This window comes from Clinocottus analis, unplaced genomic scaffold, assembly GCF_023055335.1.
Source record: "Clinocottus analis isolate CAN_PGR_092001 unplaced genomic scaffold, fCliAna1.0.p SCAF_25, whole genome shotgun sequence".
NCBI classification, from domain to species: Eukaryota; Metazoa; Chordata; class Actinopteri; order Perciformes; family Cottidae; genus Clinocottus; species Clinocottus analis.
The window spans coordinates 2607069-2627978 of NW_027175987.1; the positions used below are offsets into that span (position 1 = coordinate 2607069).

Here is a 20910-nt window from a genome sequence, read left to right on the forward strand (position 1 = left end):
TTGTATTTATTCTCACAATGTGTGTATGCTGTACATCTCGGATGAATCAACAAGGATCAATAAATGATGGTTATGAAACAGAATATTTCGTGTAACATGTGTGGCAGAGTGAGCACGGGGCTTTATGATGAGGATGGGGTATTCATGCTGAGGGTTAGAGCCGGGTCAGTCCATCCTCGGTGCTTATCAGTCCAATCTAGGTGGCAGGTCAGCGAGACATCTTCCCTTGGCTGTCGGGTGGATCATCAGATTGTGAAATGCTGGGCTATGACAGCTGTATGGGTCAGTGGCGGGTAAGCATCACATCCACGCCGCCATCATCAACGCTCACATTGTGCTCCTCTCGGTCAAAGGCCCTCGCTGCATTTTTCTGCCTTTTCCTTCCTCCAGTCATGGAGGGTGGGAGGCGAAGGGTGGAGGGAAGAGGGTGGAGGGGGACCACCCAGGTGTCTTGCCCAGCTGGAATGCACCAATCCTGGGGAGGAAGGCTGAGAAAACCCAGGGCGGGGGCTCCAGACAACGGAGGGGCTGAAAGCTGTTTCAGGGGAGAATGCCCAGGGTGACACAGAGATATGAAGCCCCACTGTATGGAGTGCCTCCTTGCCCCAGCCATGAACCCTCTCCTGGACCCATCTCATATTTCCCACTATGAAATCAGACCTTGCGGAGCAGAGAGCGCAAGTCAATGGTCAGGAACAATCTAACTGTCTGTCACCGTGGTATGCTCCTGCCAACCAGAGCTGAAGAAGTGTGCAGCAGAGTCTACGAAGTGTATGTTTCTTTGAGTCTGCCTTTGTATCTGTGTCTGTATCTGTTCTAAGTGTCTGGCATGTGCTCGTGTGCGAGGTGGAACAACACTCTTTGTTGCAGGGACTAAAGTATCATTATGTGGTTCCTTGTATCTTTAGAGGTGGATGAAGGGAGAGGAGCCAGACTTAAATATCAGGGAAGGAAGCCAAGGTGGTCACCTGCAGGGCTTTTCCCCCTTCTTGTGCGCGAGTCTGTGCACAGTTGGCGCGCATATATGGTTGCCAGCAGCAGTGGGTGGGATGAGAAAAATAATCAAACCGTGATCATACGCTCACAGCAGGTAGCAATAACCTCATTATTATTCTGATGGTAGCCAAACAGTTTCCTGTCGACAGTGTGGTTATTTATTGCACCCTTCATGCCAACCACAGGCCACAAACCCTCTGTCTTTTAACCGCTATAATTGGCTTCACGCTGTTGCAGCGCCAAGACAGATGCACACGCTTTGCTGAAGACACTCCATTGGCCACTGCCAGCACAAGTCTGGGGGTCTATTGGCACAAACACACACGGACGATTCTATACATTAGATACAGCCATAGAATAGAAACACCATACTTAAACAGACAATGGACCTAAATTAGCAAGTATAAAACGTAGATCAGCCCTAATGTGAACCGTTTTATCACCCTGTGAGTCACAGTTCAGGCGATTTAAATTCGTAATGCTGTATTTAATGGGGATTTTTCGCTAAATGTGGGATCAGTGCCCAGTGTGAGACATCGCACTGAGACTGAGAATAGATCACCTCATTGCCACTCAGTGACGGGAGCTTTCCTGGTCTCTAAATGTGCTAAACTGACACTTTGTGGCAGTTTGGTAATCTCAGATGTTTTCTGCCACGTCCCCAATTGACCTCATAGTATTGGTTCTTATTGAGGAGGTCAAATGTGAGTACTTTGGGCTGCAAGGGAGGGCATCAGCAACACCGGGTCACCAAATTACACCGGACACGGACAACAAAGAATGCCGACCCCGATCACACGCCTAATGTACGGCTAATTAAATACAAATAAAATAGGTCTGATTCAGGACATTTAAAATGTGTTCTTTTAAAATCAAGCAATATACAAGCACACTTTACCTACAGTCTTTAAAAAAATGAAAATGTGAAGATTTTCATTCAAAAATGTAAAATTGAAGTCACAGTCAAGGTGAAGCTCTAATCCTACTGTGGTCTTTTGGTGCCAGCATCATACAATAACCAGCAGGATTCATGAAGTAACAGCAAGCAATAGGCTGCAGTATTAAAAATGATTTGCCGGAGAAAAAAAAATCAGTTATCAAAATCAAAGGCTGGATTCTCTCTGTCCCCCCATGCAGGCGCATCAGACATGTTTGTGTTTCCTGCAAAAATCAGAAGTGAGGATCAGGAATTCGATGTGAGCGCTACAGAAGATGTATGTGTATGCATGAAATTGCACAGCAGCAGCACTACTCTTCTTACCTCTTTTCTTAAAACGCATTATAATCAACAAAGCCAGTCCTATCAGGACAAGTAGCACGACAACGATGGCTGCTCCTCCACCTGCAGCCAGCAGCATGGCAGTCCCTGCTGGCATGCCTTCCAAAGAACACATCAAGATCACAGTCAATACAAGGCTTTCCACAACTTTTAAACATTTTTCTTATTATATCTTCACTGCATGTTTCTTGATCCTGAGATTATTCATCACAATTCCACCACTTTGGTCCCGTCTGCAATATCTAAACAAGTATTAGATGGATTATCTAGTTTGCACAGGCATTCATGGCTACCAGAGGATGGATTCTTGGTCACTTCCCCTCCAGCGCCACCGGCAGGTCAAACTTTTCGTCACCTACCTGATGACTTCGATGACCCCCTTGATTGATCCTCTAGTGCCACGCATTCATGTCAAATGTCCAATGCTTTGGTTTATAATCAAATTCAAGCAACACTAATGACATTCCCATCAGCCTCAGCTGTAGTTTGATTTTTTACAATATTTAGATTTAAAAACATTGCTTAATATCAGCATGTTAGCATTGTCATATGTTTATGTGATCATGCAGACACATTTAATTCAATATCTTTATTTAAAAGGGACCATGTACAGATTATATCTTCAGCTAATTTGCATCTGTTGTTCCTTGACTTGGCAGTACAGGATGAAAGACACAATACAGCTTCATATGTGGTGAGAAGTACACACAAGACACATAATACAAAGCGACAGAGCAGCACATTTTAAAGTGAGACATCAATGTACCTGTGCAGTTAGGCCGGCTGTCGTTCCAAAGCCCAGAGGAGGAGCAAAACAGCAGCTCTGTGCCGTTCAGGGAGAATCCCTCTTCGCAGGAGAAAAGACACCGGGAGCTGAAGCTGAAGTTCCCCAGAGGATGGGAGCAGTTCATAGACAGGGATAAAGACAAGGCCCGAATGGCTTCACACTGTACAGCTGAGATGTGGAAAGAAAATGAATTAGAATGACTGACATTGGATCAGCCGTGCATGACAAAGGGGAAGTTTAAGGTATTGTGAGCACTCACGTCGGCATGTGGGTAGATCTTGACTCCAGTGACCGGAGTCGTCGCACGTCATAGTTGGTGTTCCTCTCCGCCAGAAGCCCTCATTACATTCAAAGTCACAGCGGGAGTCGTAGCTGAAAGGGGCGTATGGATGACTGCAATTCATCCTCCCATGTTGTGGAGCCTTGGCCAGTAGAGGGCATGGCTGAGCTGTAGATACCAAACAAATATGACTGCTTCAGACCAAATAATCCTCATCTTCTGGGTATTCCCTTCAAGACCTAATTATTCATTCAGGACGAGACAAGTTAATGACACAGCTGGTGTGGTGTGATATGAATTAATGTATGGACAGATGTAAACCCACATTCCAAATCACAAGTGTACAGTAATGTGCACACGGCAGGAGGGAATACATGCCAAGTGCATCTGCAATATTACATCATGATTTATTACCCAGACAGTGGGGTATTTCTCTGCTCCACATGCCCGAGGAGCTGCACTCCGTGTCAGCTGTGCCTTCCAGGACAAAGCCTTCCTCACAGGTTGATCTGCACTGAGAACCAAAGCTGAACTCTCCATGAGGGGCAGAGCAGCGTAAGGAGCCATGAGAGGGAGAGCTCACGGCGGGACATCTTTTAGCTGCACGGGGAACAAGGAGAAGGAGAAGCAAACAGTTTTAAGAGCTTTACATGGTAAAGACATACATCAATAAGGAGCTTCTCTGTTGTTTGTGAACAAAAAAACAGATCATTTTAGAGGTTTATGCTGTCTTTATATTGTTCTTATTTTACCTAAGCAACGAGGGATGTGTGCGCTCCATGTGCCCAGAGAGGTGCACTCTGTGTCCGCCGTCCCATTGAGGAGAAAACCCTCCTCACAAGCTGACGTGCAACGTGAACCAAAGCTGAACTCTCCGTGAGGATCAGCGCAGCCTAAGGAGCCATGAGAGGGAGAGCTCAGGGTCGGACATCTTTTAGCTGCAGGAGAACAGAGAGAGGGAAAAATCTTTGCTTGGTACAGAATTACAGTCAAAACATCGAAACCATTCAATTCAAAGCTCTTCTTTAGGGATTATAATCAATGCATGATTATAAATTTTACCCAAGCAATGTGGGATGACGGCGCTCCACTCGCCCAGAGAGGTGCACTCTGTTTCTGCTGCCCCATTGAGGAGAAAACCCTCCATACACGTTGACGTGCACCGAGAACCAAAACTGAACTCTTCATGGGGATCAGAGCAGCGTAAGGAGCCATGAGAGGGAGAGCTCACAGCGGGACATCTCTTAGCTGCAGGGGAACAAGGAGAAGGAGAACCAAATATATTGAAGAGCTTTACATGGCAAAGACGCTCCTCTGTTTTGTGAAAAACAGATCATTATAGAAGTTTATGCTGTCTTTCTGTTGTTGTTTTTTCACCTAAGCAACGAGGGATGTGTGCGCTCCATGTGCCCAGAGAGGTGCACTCTGTGTCCGCCGTCCCATTGAGGAGAAAACCCTCCTCACAAGCTGACGTGCACCGTGAACCAAAGCTGAACTCTCCGTGAGGATCAGCGCAGCCTAAGGAGCCATGAGAGGGAGCGCTCACAGCGGGACATCTCATAGCTGGAGAGGGAACAGAGAGAAGGCGATACAGAAAGAATATACATTGTCTTGCGTAAAGTGATACCAGATATAAATATCATGAGACTGACGTTCTATTTCATTGTTTCATGTGTTTTACCCAGGCAGTGTGGTAAGTCTGCGCTCCACATGCCCAGAGAGGTGCACTCGGCGCTGGCTGTCCCATTCGGTAGGAAGCCCTCGTCACAGGCTGTCGTGCACACAGAACCAAAGCTGAAGGAACCATTTGGGTCAGAACAGGTAGGGGAGCCATGAGGAGGATTTATTGGGTTACATCTTTTAGCTGGAAGAAATACAGAGACAGGGGAGAGACTATCACACACACACACACAGAAAGTAAAAGAATGTGGGGCAATGATAACAGACTTAATCATATGTCATACGCTGGCAAACAGGAAGTGCAAGACTCCAGTTGCCCTGAGGAGAACATTTTGTCACGTTTGAGCCAATCAGATCAAATCCTTGTTCACATTGCAAAGCGCATATTGAGCCATAGCTGTACTCTCCGAAAGGGTCCTGGCATTGCATGGCGGCATGGGGTGGAGCCTTCAGACTGCTGCACTGCACCACTGGAGAAGAAGAAGAAGAAGAAGAAGAAGAAACACCATCACTCATCAGAGTGGGAAGCCTGTGTTGCTTTCAGGGATCCCTGACACCGTTCCTGTGACCCACCTGCGCATGCAGGTGAAGGGTTGCTCCATTGTCCCGAGGCCAGACACGTGAAGGTGTCCTCTCTGGTCAGGTAGTAGCCTTCCTGGCAGGTGAACTTACACCGCGAGCCAAAGGAGAAAGGCTCCAGGGCGTCCACACATGTCACGTTGCCCGTGACAGGAAAGAAAGTGGGGGAGCACTTTTGAACTGTGGTGGGATAGAGATATAAATCACATTTAGTCCACTCAATTGAAATCAATGTCCCTATGAAATACGTCCGTTCGAGCAAACTGTGTATTATGACTCCGCCTTTATAAACATGCGGTGAGCATGAGGTTGGGGATTTGAATAACCATGCTGACATCATTTACAGCCAAGGGAAACTGTATCTGGCTGCCCACATTACATCACAATGTTTGTTTCATAATGGAGAGAAATGAGTGTGAAGTAAAGCGACGACAGGTGTGACCTGAACCTAATCTGCTGTGCAGTCTGGACAGGATGTGACTTCAAGGCCACGCCGAGTATTAGAAAATTAGTCAATTTATTAACACGGGTCAAGTTGAACAAAAAAGGGAGTTACATAGAAGGTTGGAGAGAAATTCAGCAAAAATATTCAGACAGAATATAAAATTACTATATACTACTAGTACTAAATTACTAAGTCTAGAAGTCATGATAAAACATGATTGGGTTTAATTTAAAGATAATGGCACTTTACTTGTACATGCGTGGAGACTGGCCGTCCACTGGCCGAGGCGGTCACAGCGTATCTGGTTGGGCCCGCTGTGCTCGTAGCCCTCATCACACCTGACCTCACAGGTGGAGTTGTAGCTGTAAGGGCCGATGGGGTGGCTGCAGCTCATACTACCTGCACTGATGCTGGTGTGGTTCAGAACTGGACACCGTTTGACTAAAGATAGGCAGTGAGAAACGCATTCCTTGTGACGTTGACAGGTGGAATAACACGCGTGCTGGCATTGTTGAGACGCAGTAGACATACCTTGGCACAGAGGGACCGGGTGGCTCCACCGGCCGCTGGCTTGGCATTGGAGTTGTGGCACGCCGGCCAGCTGAAAGCCAAGTTCACAGTGGAAACTACAGGAAGAGTTGAAACGATTGGTCCCGCGGGGATGGAAACAGTAGTGAGAACCTCGTTCTGGATCCAGCAAGGGTGTGCATGCGATCGCTGAAGAACAAAAAAAGGAAACGTAAAGATAGATATATTATGATAACTTAGAGAAAGAGGTCATGGTTGGCTCAAGGGGAGACACCACAGGTGAATAGGGCAAACAGATATTAGTTCATTCTGAATATATCACCATGAAACTTCCCCAGTTTATAATTTACATTAGGACAATTATTCTTACAAGTCAGTTTTTTGTATAGAGTGTTATGAAATGTGTGCTAATCTGATACAATTCCAGAACAGAAATCTCAACATTGGACAGAGCTTTGCAAAAATGTTGTCATAGTTTTGGGAATACACTGTAAAATATATTAGGCTATAAAAAATATGTGAACAAAATCGTCTCTAAAAAAAAACTACAGAATATGAATGGGAGTGAAACTGGTAAGTTTGGTAAATGTATAAGTGTTACTTCAGAGGAGATTTACAGAAACAAAGCTCACTTGGAAGAAACTGCCTTTAAAGATATGTATTGTAAACCTCCATACATGTAGCAAGACACTGCAGGAGGAGTAAACACTGTTAAAATATATATTACCATAAAAATTATCCAGTTGATGACTTAAATTAGAACAATATTTTGTATTATTATGATGCATTATCTAATCCTAACTTTTGGTGAATTTGGGAGAAATGTACAGGCACAAATAGGCAAAGTGTAATAAAATGAACCCCCTTAATGTGTATTTTGGATGATTTCATTCCAGTAATATGAAAGAAGATATATTCTGCAAGCAAAATAGCCCAAAATCTCAAAATTAACCAACGAATGACAAAACAATACATAATAAAAAAAAGGTTGGCTCACCTTCTTCGCACCGTGACCCCACGAAACCAGGGTGGCACCGGCAAGTATAGTTTCCTATGGTCTCCACACAGTCTGCATTAGCACTGCAGGAGTCCTTTGTACACGAGGCTAACATACACACACACACACACACACACACACACACACACACACACACACACACACAGAGGGTGATCTCATATGCTATAATAAGTCTACAGGAGTCAGTAAATGTGTCCATCAAGTATAATACGGGGGTGTTTTACCAGAGTAGCAGATGGTTCCCTTCTTCTTTTGACACCTCTCATTGTTCCACTTGGCCGTGTCTTTCTCCCTCTTAATGTAAATCTCCACACAGTCCTGAGCTGCTATGTTATCTGGCTCCTCTGACGCCCAATTCTGGGCCTCTTTGGGCACCTTCTCATTGGTTTCTTCCCACACCCACTCTTCGCCCTTTTTGCCGACACCTATCCAGTAATATCCTCGGTTTAACGGCAGCATATTGTTCATGTAGTCGTTCTCCGCCTGGTTCCGGATGGGCACCATGTCCGTGAAGTGCTGCAGGCACCACTTGCGGGCCTCAAGCCACCCCCGGTTTGGAGCGGTGCTGTAGTTGTAGGTCCATGCCTGTGCTCCTCCTCCGCTGCTCAGGTCTATGATTAGGTTCACACATGATAAGACAAAGTTGAACCGCTAGAAAAAGAGGCTGGAAGAGTTTGATTCCTTCAAGATTATGCAGACCTACCTTGGACAAATACAATGAATGTAACTATCAGCAACATGTGACAGAGGCTTTGTCTAGTATCAACTGGTTCTTGAAACATCTGAAATATAAAGAGATACATTTTTTTATAATCGCATAAAAGTGTGAAGCTTAAAGTCACTCAATCTTGTAGTTGCATTTACTCACTTTGCTGACAATCAATGGCAAAGTGGTATCAATTGTCCTGCATGGAATTGGCCAATGACAAATTTTGTAATATCAAGTTTTTATGTAACTTCCTTTTAGGAAGGGCACCACCCATAAGTCAAACACACAGACCCAAAAAAACACATGCACCACACACATACAGACACTCGCATATGTTGTGAGATATATTTTATTTCATTGGACTTATTGTTAACGAAGTTACAACAGGAATTCCCCTTTAATGTTGTTTACATTTACATATGCATGATCTTATAATGAATAACACACACATAACTTACATTACTTTACATCCATGCAGTATCTCTAAATAAACGTTTCTTTGACAGTTTATTAGACAACTGATCATTCTAAGCATACAGCCTGTGCAGCCGGTGGCTGTTTAGGTTTATTAAATAACCATGTACTAAAATGAAAAAGAGTATTTGGGTCATTATATATTTGGATAAAAATAAGCGAGGTCCCAGTTGTCCGTCATCCCTGTGCCTCCGTGGATGCACTTGTTGCTTCTTCCGCCAGCCTGTGAGAGACGAGCAGATTGACATGAAAGAAACAGTTACTGAATGATTTACTAAACAGTTTACGTTAAAGATTGCCGTTTTATTTAAAGAACAGAAGCAGTAAACTGTGACATTTGAGTGTCACAACTTTTCAAATATTGAATGTGCGTAAATGGGTGGAGTGGATTTGGACAAGTATTTCAACACCGACCTTACTTGAGCAACTTTCTTTCCTGTGAGAAATTAACAGACAAACAGATCACCATTGAGGTCTGTGGCAAGAACGTGCATCTGCATTTCTCTGGAGTGTGATTGAGAGACACTAACGTTTTCTGTGCCTCATCCAGCAAAAACAGATGCAGAAGAAGGATAAGAAGGCTGCACACCCAACCACAGCCAACAGAGCCTGTTTATAGCCTGAGAAGATGAGAAAGCACTTTTTTATCCGGAGTCCTAAGAAACTTGACAGTGTGCTACTGCTTCTACCGCCCAGAATGATAATAGTAACTCATCACGAGCAGAGAAACAGCAAAAGCAGTACAATGGTTGAAATAACTTTAAACAATTACTTGTACAATAAGGTCTGGGGCCGCTCCAGACCCCGGTGACCCCACAGGTAACATCCTGCGAGCTTGTCATCAGGAAGCCTGGGAAGCATTTAAATCGACAGGTTGAGTTGAATGTCAGCTTTTCTCCCGAGCAGTTAAGGTGTCCATCATCAGGCTGAGACAGAGGGGGGCACTCCACAGCTGAGGGCACACACAGGTTAAAGTTCACTGAGGATGCAGTTTTGTAGCCATCCGTCATAACAATACAGAGCACATATATGCTGATGCAAGTGTTTTGATCAGTACTTTTACTGTGAGCCTCAGGAAACAGAGGATACAGATGTATGATACAGATGGCCTCTGATGACATATTTTGACCTAAAAGACATTTTACTTTCTGAAGAAGCGCAGTTTGGGTCAGTGAACTATATAGTAAATATTTTAGGAAAGCTGATAGTGATAGTGAATTATTACTGTGATAAGAAATATACAACAACTCAAAATGTTGACAGCGGTAATTGGTTTTTTTTCCAGGTTAATAAATCAGGAATAATAAAGGCTTCTTAGCGTACAAGAGCACATTGGATTTTGAATTATAGGAGATAATAAGCTCTGTGGCAAACAGACATGTATGAAATCCAGATGTTTTGTTAAGCAACATGATCTTTACAAATTAACTTCTCATTTTATATATATATATATATATATATATATATATATATATATATATATATATATATATATATATATTGTATATTATATATACAATATATATGAACAACTACGGTGACTAATAACTTTCAGTGTAAAAATGGGCATGTGAGATATATTTCAAGATTAACTGTAAAAAAAATGCGATAATTTTCTTGAATTACCCTTCCCGAGAGCTAACTCCTCACCTGTTTGGCACTTGTTTCCCTTGAAGCCCGGTTCACAGAGGCAGGTTATGTTATCGATGGTCTCCTGACATCTTCCTCTGTCACATGATGTTGCCGTACATTGCGCTGTTAAGAAAAGAAGTGCAATGCTAAAACAACCACTTTTGAAACCGTAAGCGCCTACACCATCAATCAGCTTTACATACCTTCATAGCAAACAGCAAATTTTCGAGTGGCACACTTCTCATCGTTCCACTTCCCTCTGTTTCCCCCTGTTTTCACGTAGATCTCCACGCAGAACTCTTTGCTCTGGTTGTTGGGCTCGTTTGCTGCCCACGACTCTTCACCAATCCACGTGCTGTTATTTCCAATCCAGGTCCAAGTCTCATTCTTCTGGTTTTTAGTGATTCCAATCCAATAATATGGACTCTTGTTTCTGTTTGGCAGAAAGGAGACCAGATAGTCGTTCTCTATCTGGTTTTGGATGACCACCATGTCCGTGTATTTGCTCTGGCACCACTCTCGGGCTTGGGTCCAGTTCATAATTGTGTGTGAGTAATGATATTTCCAGCCGATGCTAGTCTCGGCCAAGATACCTAATGTGTGTTTTGAAAAAAAAGAAGAAGTAAAGAACAACTCCAGAGTGATAATTCCCCATCCAATTAAATTTTGCCTTTATAGTCAAACTAATACTCACCAAGGACGACGATTAACATCCACATCATTTTCATTGAGAGACACCACAAACACCTGATGCCCGACAAAAGACAAAAGTAAAAAATAAATATTGATGAATTCCATCATAAAAAATAACCAAATAAGCATACTTACCCAGCTGGTATTTTAATATAAACAATGTTCTGTAAACTTCTTCCCAAGGAGTTTCAGTGAGTGAATGTTACTTTGGTGCAGGCAGGGATCAATGTCAAGCTTTTATATTTCTCTTTGGTTATTCAGCCCCACATTATCATATAATACCAGGATGTTTACTTTACACAGTGAATGCATGTGATGAATGAATGATTGACATAATGACCTCTTATACCTGGACAGACCTTTTGGAAAACACCCGTTGTTTCCGGTAAACTTGGGGCAAATCAAGGGGCAGATTCTTTTCAATAAAAGAGAAAACATTCAAATTAAAGTAAAGCACAGTGAGGGTCAACATTAAATGTTGTAGCCAACACATGTAAATAATTACTTGCAAAAAAGATAAAGTGCTAATTTGGCCAGTTTTCTGCAGTTAATGGCATATTCTTTAGTTTTATTTAGGCGATTAATTCCTTTATTATCTTTATTTAGAGAATATATTTTCTCTTTTTATGTATTGACTAACATATGTTGCATGTTGTACATACTGGCACCATGGAATAAATATGTTCCCTTGTAAGTATAAGGTTCGCTATCGGATCTGAGTACACACGCTGTCTTCAGCCTTCAATTGAAGACATCGGATCTATTTCTGAATCTGCTGAAGTGCTGACATAAAAGACTCTAAATCTGGTGAAACAAACAATGGTGTTGATCTGTAAAACAGCTTACCTCAGCAATATGCTTCTTCCTGCAGCCTGTCACTGTTATGCAGGGGAATAAATTGTATTGTATTTGGAAAAAGGTTCATAATTGACTTGATAAAACACATGCGGTCCTGCAACGTCAGGATAAAGTGTGGGAATATTCTACCGTACCGGTGTGTCAGCGGAGTGACTGACAAGCGACTGATTATATTTCTATTTTCTAAACTGACAGTACAGATATTCATCATGATACTGGAAGATGCAGAGACCATACGCAAATGAAAGTTTCACAATTTATTATGAATAAAAATCAGCAGAAATACAGAAATATGAATGAGCATTTCAAATACAATAACCATCGGTTACATAAATAGTACATAAATACGTGAATACAAAAGAATATCACAGTTCATGACATGGCATTTGTGGCGTGATATAATATTGACATAAAAAGAGCCACCTTCCCACCATACTTTAGCTTTAGAACAATGTGTTCAACATATAACTCCCGTTGGGAGGAAATACAGTACGTGTCTGGACAAAATCACAGAGCAAATCATGAAATTCAACTAAACATAATAGAACAATGAAATGCGATAGAATAAACTAACAAACCCTCTCCTCTCACCATAAGATAGCATCCACATGTTGAGGTTTCCTGTTAACAGCTTTCACACTAGTGTAATGCATTCATCTTGGTCACATAACTATGACTGGTGACTCACATACAGTTATTGTTAAAGATAAATTCAGTTGTCCTCATGTTCTATGAGGCTGCCAATGCTGTTTTTGTAGACTTGTGGAGGGTCCTCTATGTCCGAGTTACTGGAAGAAAAGACACAAGGAAAAGATGAGCACTGTGGTTCAACATAAGTGTTTCTTTAAAAAAAGAAAAACGTATTCATTAAGTGAGGTGAATGCTTCTCTAACCTGCTCAGCTCAAACTTGCTTGCCTTCTGTTTCAGTCGTTTTACGATCCACACAGCCACAGACAGCCCAGACAGCAGAGCGCCCCCTGTTGCCACACTAGAAGCAATGGCAGTGACCGGAGATGGGGGAGCTGTCAAAACATGATCAAAAGTGAGTTATTCAACCTTTTGTTATCTATAAACATGTATTTTATTCAGGTTTTGTGTTAAAAAAAAAAAAAAAGAAGAAGTTTAAATGTGTGTTCCTGTTCTGCTTTACCTTGACAGGTGGGTATCTGTCCAGTAGTCCAATTGCCATGACGATCACAGGTCAGCAGCTCATGTCCATCTAATGAGTAATCTTGATTGCATGTGAAGGAGCATTGGGCGTTGAACACTGGCTCACTGTTGGAGCAGTTGATGTGACCGTTTTCCGGAGCCTCGAGCAACGGGCATCTCACTTCTGTGGGAGAAAACATCAAGGATTTAGATGCTAACCATCACGTTTTCCTCAAAGGCACAAAACAAGAGAGCTTCTTCTTAATTGTGTAGGAAGTGGTTGGATTCAAGTGGAAGCGCGCCCTCACCTTCACAGCGAGGCTTCCTGTCACTCCACACAGCTGCTGACGTGCATGTCACCTGGCTCGGCCCCACCAGGTGAAGGTCGGGGCCACAGCTGAAGCTGCAGGTGTTTCCGTAGCTGAACATCACATCTGCATCGTCCCCACAGCTGACGAAGCCATTGTCCAGCTGCCGGAGAGAGGGACACTGGACAGCTGCACAAATAGAAAGGGGGAGCAGAAAAGGTCAGTTGTATTCTTAAATACAAAAACAAAATATAACACCACGGTGACTGACCTATAGATAAAACAGTGTTGATATAATGCATACAATAAAATCCTACGAGATCAAAACATAAAAATTGTCGGTGTACCGAGACAACGTGGCTGTGAAGCGTTCCAAATCCCGGAGGCTTCACATTGCAGGGTGTTAGACGGGGAACCAGCGAGCACGTGGCCTTCATCACAGGTAAACACACAGGTGGACTGGTAGCTGGAGGGCCCCAGAGGACCGGAGCACTTCATGGATCCTCCTGCTGGACTTGACAGCACCTCACACTGGACCACTGGGGACGACAAGACCATCGAGAAATAAAGATGAAATTTGTCATGACGTAGCACAGAATCAGAGTGAGACTGTGAATGCAGTGAGCAAATAGAGTTGTAAGCACGGATGTATGTGAACATGCGACCATACCTTTGCAGGTAGGCATGGCTTTACTCCACTGTCCGTCTTCAGAACACTGAGTGCTGTGAGCTCCCTGCAGTTCGAAGCCTGCGTCACAGCGGAAGCTGCAGGTGGAGTTTGGCCGCAGTTCAGTCAAAGGTCGGCTGCACTGTGTGATGAGGTGAGCTCCTACTTCTGGATTCTGGCAAGTGATGGCTAACACATAAAAAAAAAAAATTGTAAATTTTCCTCAAAGGGACAAAACAAGAGAGCTCTTTTTAATTGTATAGTAATTAGTTGGATTCAAGTTGAAGCGCGCCCTCACCTTCACAGCGAGGCTTCCTGTCGCTCCACACAGCTGCTGACGTGCATGTCACCTGGCTCGGCCCCACCAGCTGGTGGCCGGGGCCACAGCTGAAGCTGCAGGTGTTTCCGTAGCTGAACATCCCATCTGCATCGTCCCCACAGCTGACGAAGCCATTGTCCAGCTGCCGGAGAGAGGGACACTGGACAGCTGCACAAATAGAAAGGGGGAGCAGAACAGGTCAGTATTCTTAATAACACAACAAACAAAGAAACACCATAATGCATACAATAAAATCCTACGAGGTCAAAACATAAAAATTGTCGGTGTACCGAGACAAAGTGGCTGTGAAGCGTTCCAAATCCCGGAGGCTTCACATTGCAGGGTGTTAGACGGTGAACCAGCGAGCACGTGGCCTTCATCACAGGTAAACACACAGGTGGACTGGTAGCTGGAGGGCCCCAGAGGACCGGAGCACTTCATGGATCCTCCTGCTGGACTTGACAGCACCTCACACTGGACCACTGGGGACGACAAGACCATGACAAACACATTACAGCGGGCTCCATCGTTGTAATAATGCAGTTCTGTTGCTCTTGAAATCACTCTTGGTCAACACCACATTTACTTTACATTATTTTTTTTAGCTTTGCAACACAGCTCAACTCACATTCACACGTAGGAGGCTGCTCGGACCACTGTTGGGAGGCAGTGCACTTCAGGGGTCTTGACATACTCAGCTGGTATCCTTCCTCGCATGAATACTGGCACAAGGAGTCGTAAGAGAAGTTTCCATACTTATGAATACAATCTACACTTCCTTTATCCGGAACGGTCACCTCCTCCATGTTACACTGGACAACTGTCAACAAAAGAAACAAGACATAATTAGATATCAGGTCCTGGCTATAAGTGGCTTAAAGTAATGCAAACTTTAAAACAAAGACATCATGAATGTATTTCCTTACCTTGCTCACACTTCTCTCCGTAAAAGCCCTCAAAGCAAGCGCACTCGTGGCTGTTGATGGTTTCTACACAGTCTCCATAGCGGCACGAGTCGTTCTTACAGGCAGCTGGAGAAAGTACATTCATAAGACTTGCATAACGCCATAAAAAAAAAGAAGCAATTATCAAGAGTCAAATCAAAAGATGAACACACAACTCAAATTAGCAGCTCTTTGCTCACCTGTGTAGCAAAGAGCGGTCTTCAACTTTCCGCACCGCTCATCATTCCATTTTCCTTCCTCGACATCCCTTTTAATGTACATCTCCACGCAATCCTCGCCCAGCTCCACCCTTCTCCCTTTGACGTTGTTTGGCTCGCCTTGTGCCCAGTTGGTCGCTTTTGCTGTCAGAGTCTTGTTGGTTCCTACCCAGGTCCAGACATTGTTGAGCTTGCGTATGCCAATCCAGTAGTAGCTGCGTTTCTTGGGCAGCCAGCTGTTGAGATGCCCGATCTCCTCCTGGTTCTGGATGGCCACCATGTCTGTGTAGTGCGTCTGGCACCAGGTTCGGGCATTTATCCAATTCATGGGGGTGTTGGAGTAGAAGTAGGACCAGCACTCGACATTAGTCCATGTGCACAGCACTGAGGATGGAGGACAGAGATACAATTTAGATGTTAGAGTAATAATGATTTTTTTTTTTTTTTAAGTTACAAAAGAAGTTGAAAGTGGGATTCTGTTCACGTTAGAGTTGCATACTTGAGCAAAGAAAGACCAAGCTGATCCATGAGGTCTTCGGCTTGCGGGTCTGAAGTAATCCAAAGCTGAACTCCTGTAAGAATAAGTAGAAAAGGTCAATGGAGATTGTGATAAACTATAAATGTATCACTGACCACAAACAGCAATAAAGGAATTAACACTAAAGAGAACTGTATTCAAATTGATTGGTACACTTACCATTTTAAGTGGTATGTGTGAAAACCTACAGAAGACTCGTAGTATTTCTAATGTGTCTTTATGTCTGAGGATGAAATGTTTCTGACTTTTATGTGTGGAGGTGCCTGCTTTTATACTCTGCCCGGTCCGCTTTTCCTGGAAGCGCTCATCAAAAGTAGGCTACTCAGTGGAAATTCCCACCTCCCACCACTACTGCCCCGTCCCACCAGGGTCCTTGGAAACTTCCCCTTCTCGTATTCCCTCTGACACAATTTCTTTATTATTCTTACTTTTATTACTGGGATATCAATGGAAAGTATTTATTTAAGTACTGCATTAAAGTACAAAGTTGTACTACTTGAGTATTTCCAATTTTATGGTCCCTTACTTTTACCCCGGTGCAATTCAAAGGGACAAATTATACTTACGCTACTTAAGTTACATATGACTTCTACAGTTACGTCTTATTTTTTAGATTTGCTTTTCATCCAAAGCATATGCTGAACTTGTGTTTAAACAAAATGTGATGCAATATTTTGGATCAAACTAATCAGTTAGATACAACTTCAGCTCCACCAGCTCAATCATTACATTTCTGTTCCCAATATTGTATCACCAATAATACTTCAACAATGTATTTTTTACAACAATCGTTCACATGACAGTGGCAATTCTAGTTTTATTTTGTATTACTTTGTGACATGTATTAAAGAGTACTTTACATAGCTATCATTGCTTTACTTACTTTAAATAAAGGATCTAGATGTTGACCTAACATTGTGCTGTACTGATAATGTACTACTGTGCCAAAAAACTCGGCAAATTAGTGCACACGTAGCAAAGATAAAATAAACAGCATGAGGAAAGCGATAAGTTTTCTGGCGGAAGCACAATAGCACTCAGCACACAAACCGTGTGAGGGGAGGCTGAGAGGGAAATTCTTTTGGAAGCTGTGAAATCCTGTAAATAGATAAGACAGAGTGTCTGAGAGAGATTTAGAGCTTGGATGCCAAGGATATAACCTCAGTATTTTTAATTTAAGTTTGAACCTTTTGAATATTGGCCAAATGAAAGTAAGGAAAGGTGAAAGCTTCATGAGTGCACATGTTGATTCATTCCCATGCTTATTACGAGCAGCACAAGATGTGCCAGATGTCCATCCATAGACTGAAACCGGCTTTTTACAATTCAAAGGATTACAAAGGATGTGCTCATCAAAAAAAAAGGAAAGGAAAAAAAAACCTAAACAATGCAATGCAGTGGCAGCAAACACTTTACTGCTTTTTTTTTTTTTAATGAGTGTTTAGAGACGGGAAGCGTGTGCTGCACAGGCGTCTGTTGGCTGCCCGTGTTTCCAGAAGTGACAGTTCATATCCTTCCTCTGACCTGAGGCCCTGGATAGTAGCCACTGTTGCTTGACACCTCTTAACCTCCACCCTTTCCCCTGAAAAATAATATAAACTACCAAATTGACTTGTACTGAACAAGACCCAAGAGAGACACCCAGTTTCCACTTTGATTAGAGCATCTTAGACAGATGCTCATACATCATGGTGAGCTGATTAGGGATATTGCTACAAATGTATTCTTGGAAGTAATCATGCTTTACAGAAGTGAGCTAGGGAAAATCACTTTATGTGAATATAAATAACTATTGCTGTTCGAGACTACTGGAATGATGAAAACGTACTGCTACTGAATTTGCTAGTCACCATGAATCACAGAATAAAAACTAAAAAAATCTATTTATCGCTACTGTCATATTTGGCGTGATAAATCCAGAAAAGGGAGGTTGTGTGTGAAGGCCACATGATGGATTACTGGTGTAAGAGACCCTCTGACAACCAGAGGTTTAATATTTGTGGCAAAAACATCTAACCTGCTGTCGGCTGAGGTGATCCTGAATGAAACATTACATCCTTTTTAGCTTTGACATTGACCTCTGACCATCCTGACAGTGGAAAATCGTCTCCACCTACTAAAGGACATGAGGAATCCAACAGAAAGATAAAAGAAAAGGGGGGAAATGGGCTTGTTATCATGAGACATATTGTCGATCTATTACCTTTGCTATGATAAAGGGCGTTGGTAAATGTAAGTTGCAGTTGCATACGAATCTACAGTACATTGACTACGGGATTTTCGAGGGCTGTAAAACAGTTCCATCTTGTTGCCACACGGGGTCGCTAGCGTGCATTGGCCTTCGCAGTCATGGCGACGGGTTGCCAGTTGACCTGTCCCTTTAAGACAGGAAATAGACGTCCCAAATAAAGGCACGCGTGAGGTGACACCGCACCGTGTTGTCTGTCGTCGGTTTGACTAAAGCTACAGCCACTATGGCAGAGGCTCTGGCGAAGCTCCCCGTCGTTGAGATTGATCCAGAGGGAACCTTTAAGTACATTCTGCTTCAAGTGAAAGTGAAAGATGGCGATGTGCACAAAGACATAGTCCGGGGCACCAAAAGTGCAGAGTACCACAGTAAGTTGATAACTGTAGAGGAGCGTCAAGTGCTCGAGACAATATGCAAACCAAGACCGAAATGCTGCTGCAGATTAAAATGGGCTGCGACCTGAACCATGTTCCTATTTGGGTGGACGTGCAGTGTGCATGTGAACTGCACAGAAGCAGGCAGATGCAGCGCTAGCCAACCTTATGTGGTGCAAGTGTTGGAGGCAGCAGCTTAAGATGGGTGGTCACGATCACGTGTTACGTATTTGACTGCCCTGTCCTGTAACTTAACTAGTTTGTATATTTTGATTAATGGAATTATTTGAATTATTTACAGATCACATATTTGAGAAGGTCTCTCCAGCTATGGAGGCCTTGGGGATGGAGTGCAAATGCCTCGGAGGAGGGAAGATAGAGCACAACAGCCAAGAGAAAAAACTGAGGGTGTTTGGAGAATCAACTGTAAGTTCCTTCGGAAATGTGTTTAAAGCACTCAATAATATTAATACACTACGATAAATACTCCAGTAAAGTTTCAATCTGATAATGTAAATGCTTTTTCATTTGTTTTCAGGCGTTTGGTAAAGCAGACCATTCTGTGTCTGCAGAGAAGTTGAAGAGTGCCTTCAGCGACTATGAGATCACCTGGTCTGATGACAAAAAATGAACCTACATCTCATTTAAAATATCTGCTTTTATGTATTGGTTCCAAAACAACCCTCATGTACAACCGTTATCGAATTGAAGTACGTCTGTTTGCTTCTGTGAAAAGCACAGAAAAAAAATTGGACTGCAGACTTTATCATTTTTATTCACCAACAAAATGAAGGATTTTGTATAAACTCTGCAAACATAATTTTCCTTATAAATACAGTGATTTATCTTGACGATTGCGTGGTGTCTGATTTAATTCATTACAATTGGAGGTTGTTTGCCAAGCGTAAAGTCCATACAGGAAAAGGGTGAGCCAGTTGGAATCACAAGCACATCCTGTTGCCTTGAGGGAAAGTTTGTTGTTTAAAAAAAAAAGGCAGAAACAGATAAGAGGGGCTTTCACTTGCTGTCATGGTTATATGCTTTCATGTGTTTGTAATGCTAAATAATGATACAATTCAAACTGCATGGTAATAAAAGATCTAACAATCTGAGACAAGAATAACAAAAACATGTTCACAAAAGGATGAATTAGCTGAGCTGAGTCATATCAATTGAAAAACAAAAAAGGTCAGTTCCTATTTTCTCTGACCTCACAGCTTTAATCCCTTCAGTTATATTTATTCAACTTTTTTTGAGAGGCTTGAGTCACAACTGTGTGGAGAAAAAAATCAAATGTTTTTTGTATTCAGGGTCTGCAGTGTCTGGAAAATGAGGCTAACACTAACAGCGTGTCGCATACCAATTCTAAGCACATTTTTGGTAAAGTGTGTGATGCACACTATAAAAACAACCAAAAAAAATAGTCAAAGCAGACATGCAGATGAGATCAGTCAATTTTTTTTGTGCTGGTCATTCACTCCCACAATGCAATGCACAAAGGAAATTGAGATGCTACTCATTGTTGGAAAAAATGTAAATGAATTGTGGGTGGTGGGGAAAACGGCTCGAAAAACTAGTTTGAAACCAAAAAATTAAGCATGTATTCTTTAGAAAATATATATTTTTGTATGTATTTGACTTTTTTGCATTGACATTCTTAAATCACAGTTTGACTGTCAAACAATGTTACACATATTGTACACGTTCCTGTTTGTATTTATTTGCTAAGTGTGTTATAACAATACGTAGTATGGATTTGTGATACAGCTTAAGAGTCTACAGCCACAACAAGTAGAATGATTACCATGTTTACCATTTGAGTTACCGTGAAACACATAGTACTGAATCAAATTGCATATCCACTCAACTGTTATTGAAATTTTTAGGTGAAAACCAGAAGAAAAGAACCTTGTGGTTTAGCTCAAGTAAAATCATAAGTCATTTTTCATTTGGGAGGTGGTTGTAGAGATATTTTACAGGATACTTGAAAACATTGACCTGCTGTTGGCATCAGAAGAAAAGGTCAGGGGGTCATAAAAGGATAATCTTCCGCCGATCATAAATGTCAAACAAAATAAAGCATCTGAGAGTTCTGATATTATTTCAGTCCGGGGTAGACCGATTGAGCCATTTGTGAAGTGCAAAGTTAATGCCAAAAAAAGAGAAAGAAATCCCATTGGCTTTTT

The 20910-nt window shown here is 42.5% G+C and overlaps 3 protein-coding genes across 3 annotated transcripts; 1 reads left to right on the forward strand and 2 right to left on the reverse strand.

Annotated features, from left to right (window-relative positions):
- Positions 1 to 1900: 1900 nt before the first annotated feature.
- selp (selectin P) lies at positions 1901 to 11135 on the reverse strand. The gene is made up of 21 exons (XM_068591117.1): positions 11102 to 11135; positions 10611 to 11000; positions 10426 to 10530; positions 9548 to 9727; positions 9306 to 9395; positions 9195 to 9211; positions 8296 to 8374; positions 7817 to 8203; positions 7572 to 7679; positions 6578 to 6763; positions 5596 to 5781; positions 5307 to 5492; positions 5024 to 5206; positions 4720 to 4905; positions 4405 to 4590; positions 4095 to 4280; positions 3757 to 3942; positions 3322 to 3510; positions 3042 to 3230; positions 2258 to 2374; positions 1901 to 2157 (listed from the first exon to the last, which is right to left on the reverse strand). The coding sequence occupies exons 1-21, from the start codon at positions 11133 to 11135 to the stop codon at positions 2087 to 2089; spliced, it is 3441 nt and encodes a 1146-aa protein (XP_068447218.1). The 3' UTR covers positions 1901 to 2086.
- A 1127-nt stretch (positions 11136 to 12262) lies between these two features.
- On the reverse strand, positions 12263 to 16327 carry sele (selectin E). Its single transcript, XM_068591567.1, has 13 exons — positions 16262 to 16327; positions 16064 to 16136; positions 15547 to 15948; positions 15329 to 15433; positions 15031 to 15222; positions 14693 to 14884; positions 14382 to 14570; positions 14087 to 14272; positions 13764 to 13955; positions 13417 to 13605; positions 13110 to 13292; positions 12852 to 12981; positions 12263 to 12746 (listed from the first exon to the last, which is right to left on the reverse strand). Exons 1-13 carry the CDS (start codon positions 16262 to 16264, stop codon positions 12671 to 12673), a joined length of 2112 nt encoding a protein of 703 aa, XP_068447668.1. The 5' UTR covers positions 16265 to 16327; the 3' UTR covers positions 12263 to 12670.
- A 2168-nt stretch (positions 16328 to 18495) lies between these two features.
- On the forward strand, positions 18496 to 19575 carry si:dkey-51e6.1. The gene is made up of 3 exons (XM_068591417.1): positions 18496 to 18718; positions 19026 to 19150; positions 19263 to 19575. The coding sequence occupies exons 1-3, from the start codon at positions 18577 to 18579 to the stop codon at positions 19353 to 19355; spliced, it is 360 nt and encodes a 119-aa protein (XP_068447518.1). The 5' UTR covers positions 18496 to 18576; the 3' UTR covers positions 19356 to 19575.
- The last annotated feature ends 1335 nt before the right edge of the window (positions 19576 to 20910 follow it).

Excerpts from the sequence above, each read along its gene's own strand:
- si:dkey-51e6.1 (XM_068591417.1), top strand. The coding sequence starts at position 18,577 with ATGGCAGAGGCTCTGGCGAAGCTCCCCGTCGTTGAGATTGATCCAGAG. Across the intron at positions 18,719-19,025 it reads CAAAAGTGCAGAGTACCACA|ATCACATATTTGAGAAGGTC; the intron begins GTAAGTTGATAA and ends AATTATTTACAG. Across the intron at positions 19,151-19,262 it reads GGGTGTTTGGAGAATCAACT|GCGTTTGGTAAAGCAGACCA; the intron begins GTAAGTTCCTTC and ends ATTTGTTTTCAG.
- selp (XM_068591117.1), bottom strand. The coding sequence starts at position 11,135 with ATGAAAATGATGTGGATGTTAATCGTCGTCCTTG. Across the intron at positions 4,591-4,719 it reads ACACATCCCTCGTTGCTTAG|CTAAGAGATGTCCCGCTGTG; the intron begins GTGAAAAAACAA and ends GTTCCCCTGCAG. Across the intron at positions 3,511-3,756 it reads AGAAATACCCCACTGTCTGG|CTCAGCCATGCCCTCTACTG; the intron begins GTAATAAATCAT and ends TGGTATCTACAG.
- sele (XM_068591567.1), bottom strand. Across the intron at positions 14,885-15,030 it reads GCAGCCTCCTACGTGTGAAT|TGGTCCAGTGTGAGGTGCTG; the intron begins GTGAGTTGAGCT and ends TGTCGTCCCCAG. Across the intron at positions 14,273-14,381 it reads CAGGAAGCCTCGCTGTGAAG|CCATCACTTGCCAGAATCCA; the intron begins GTGAGGGCGCGC and ends TTTATGTGTTAG.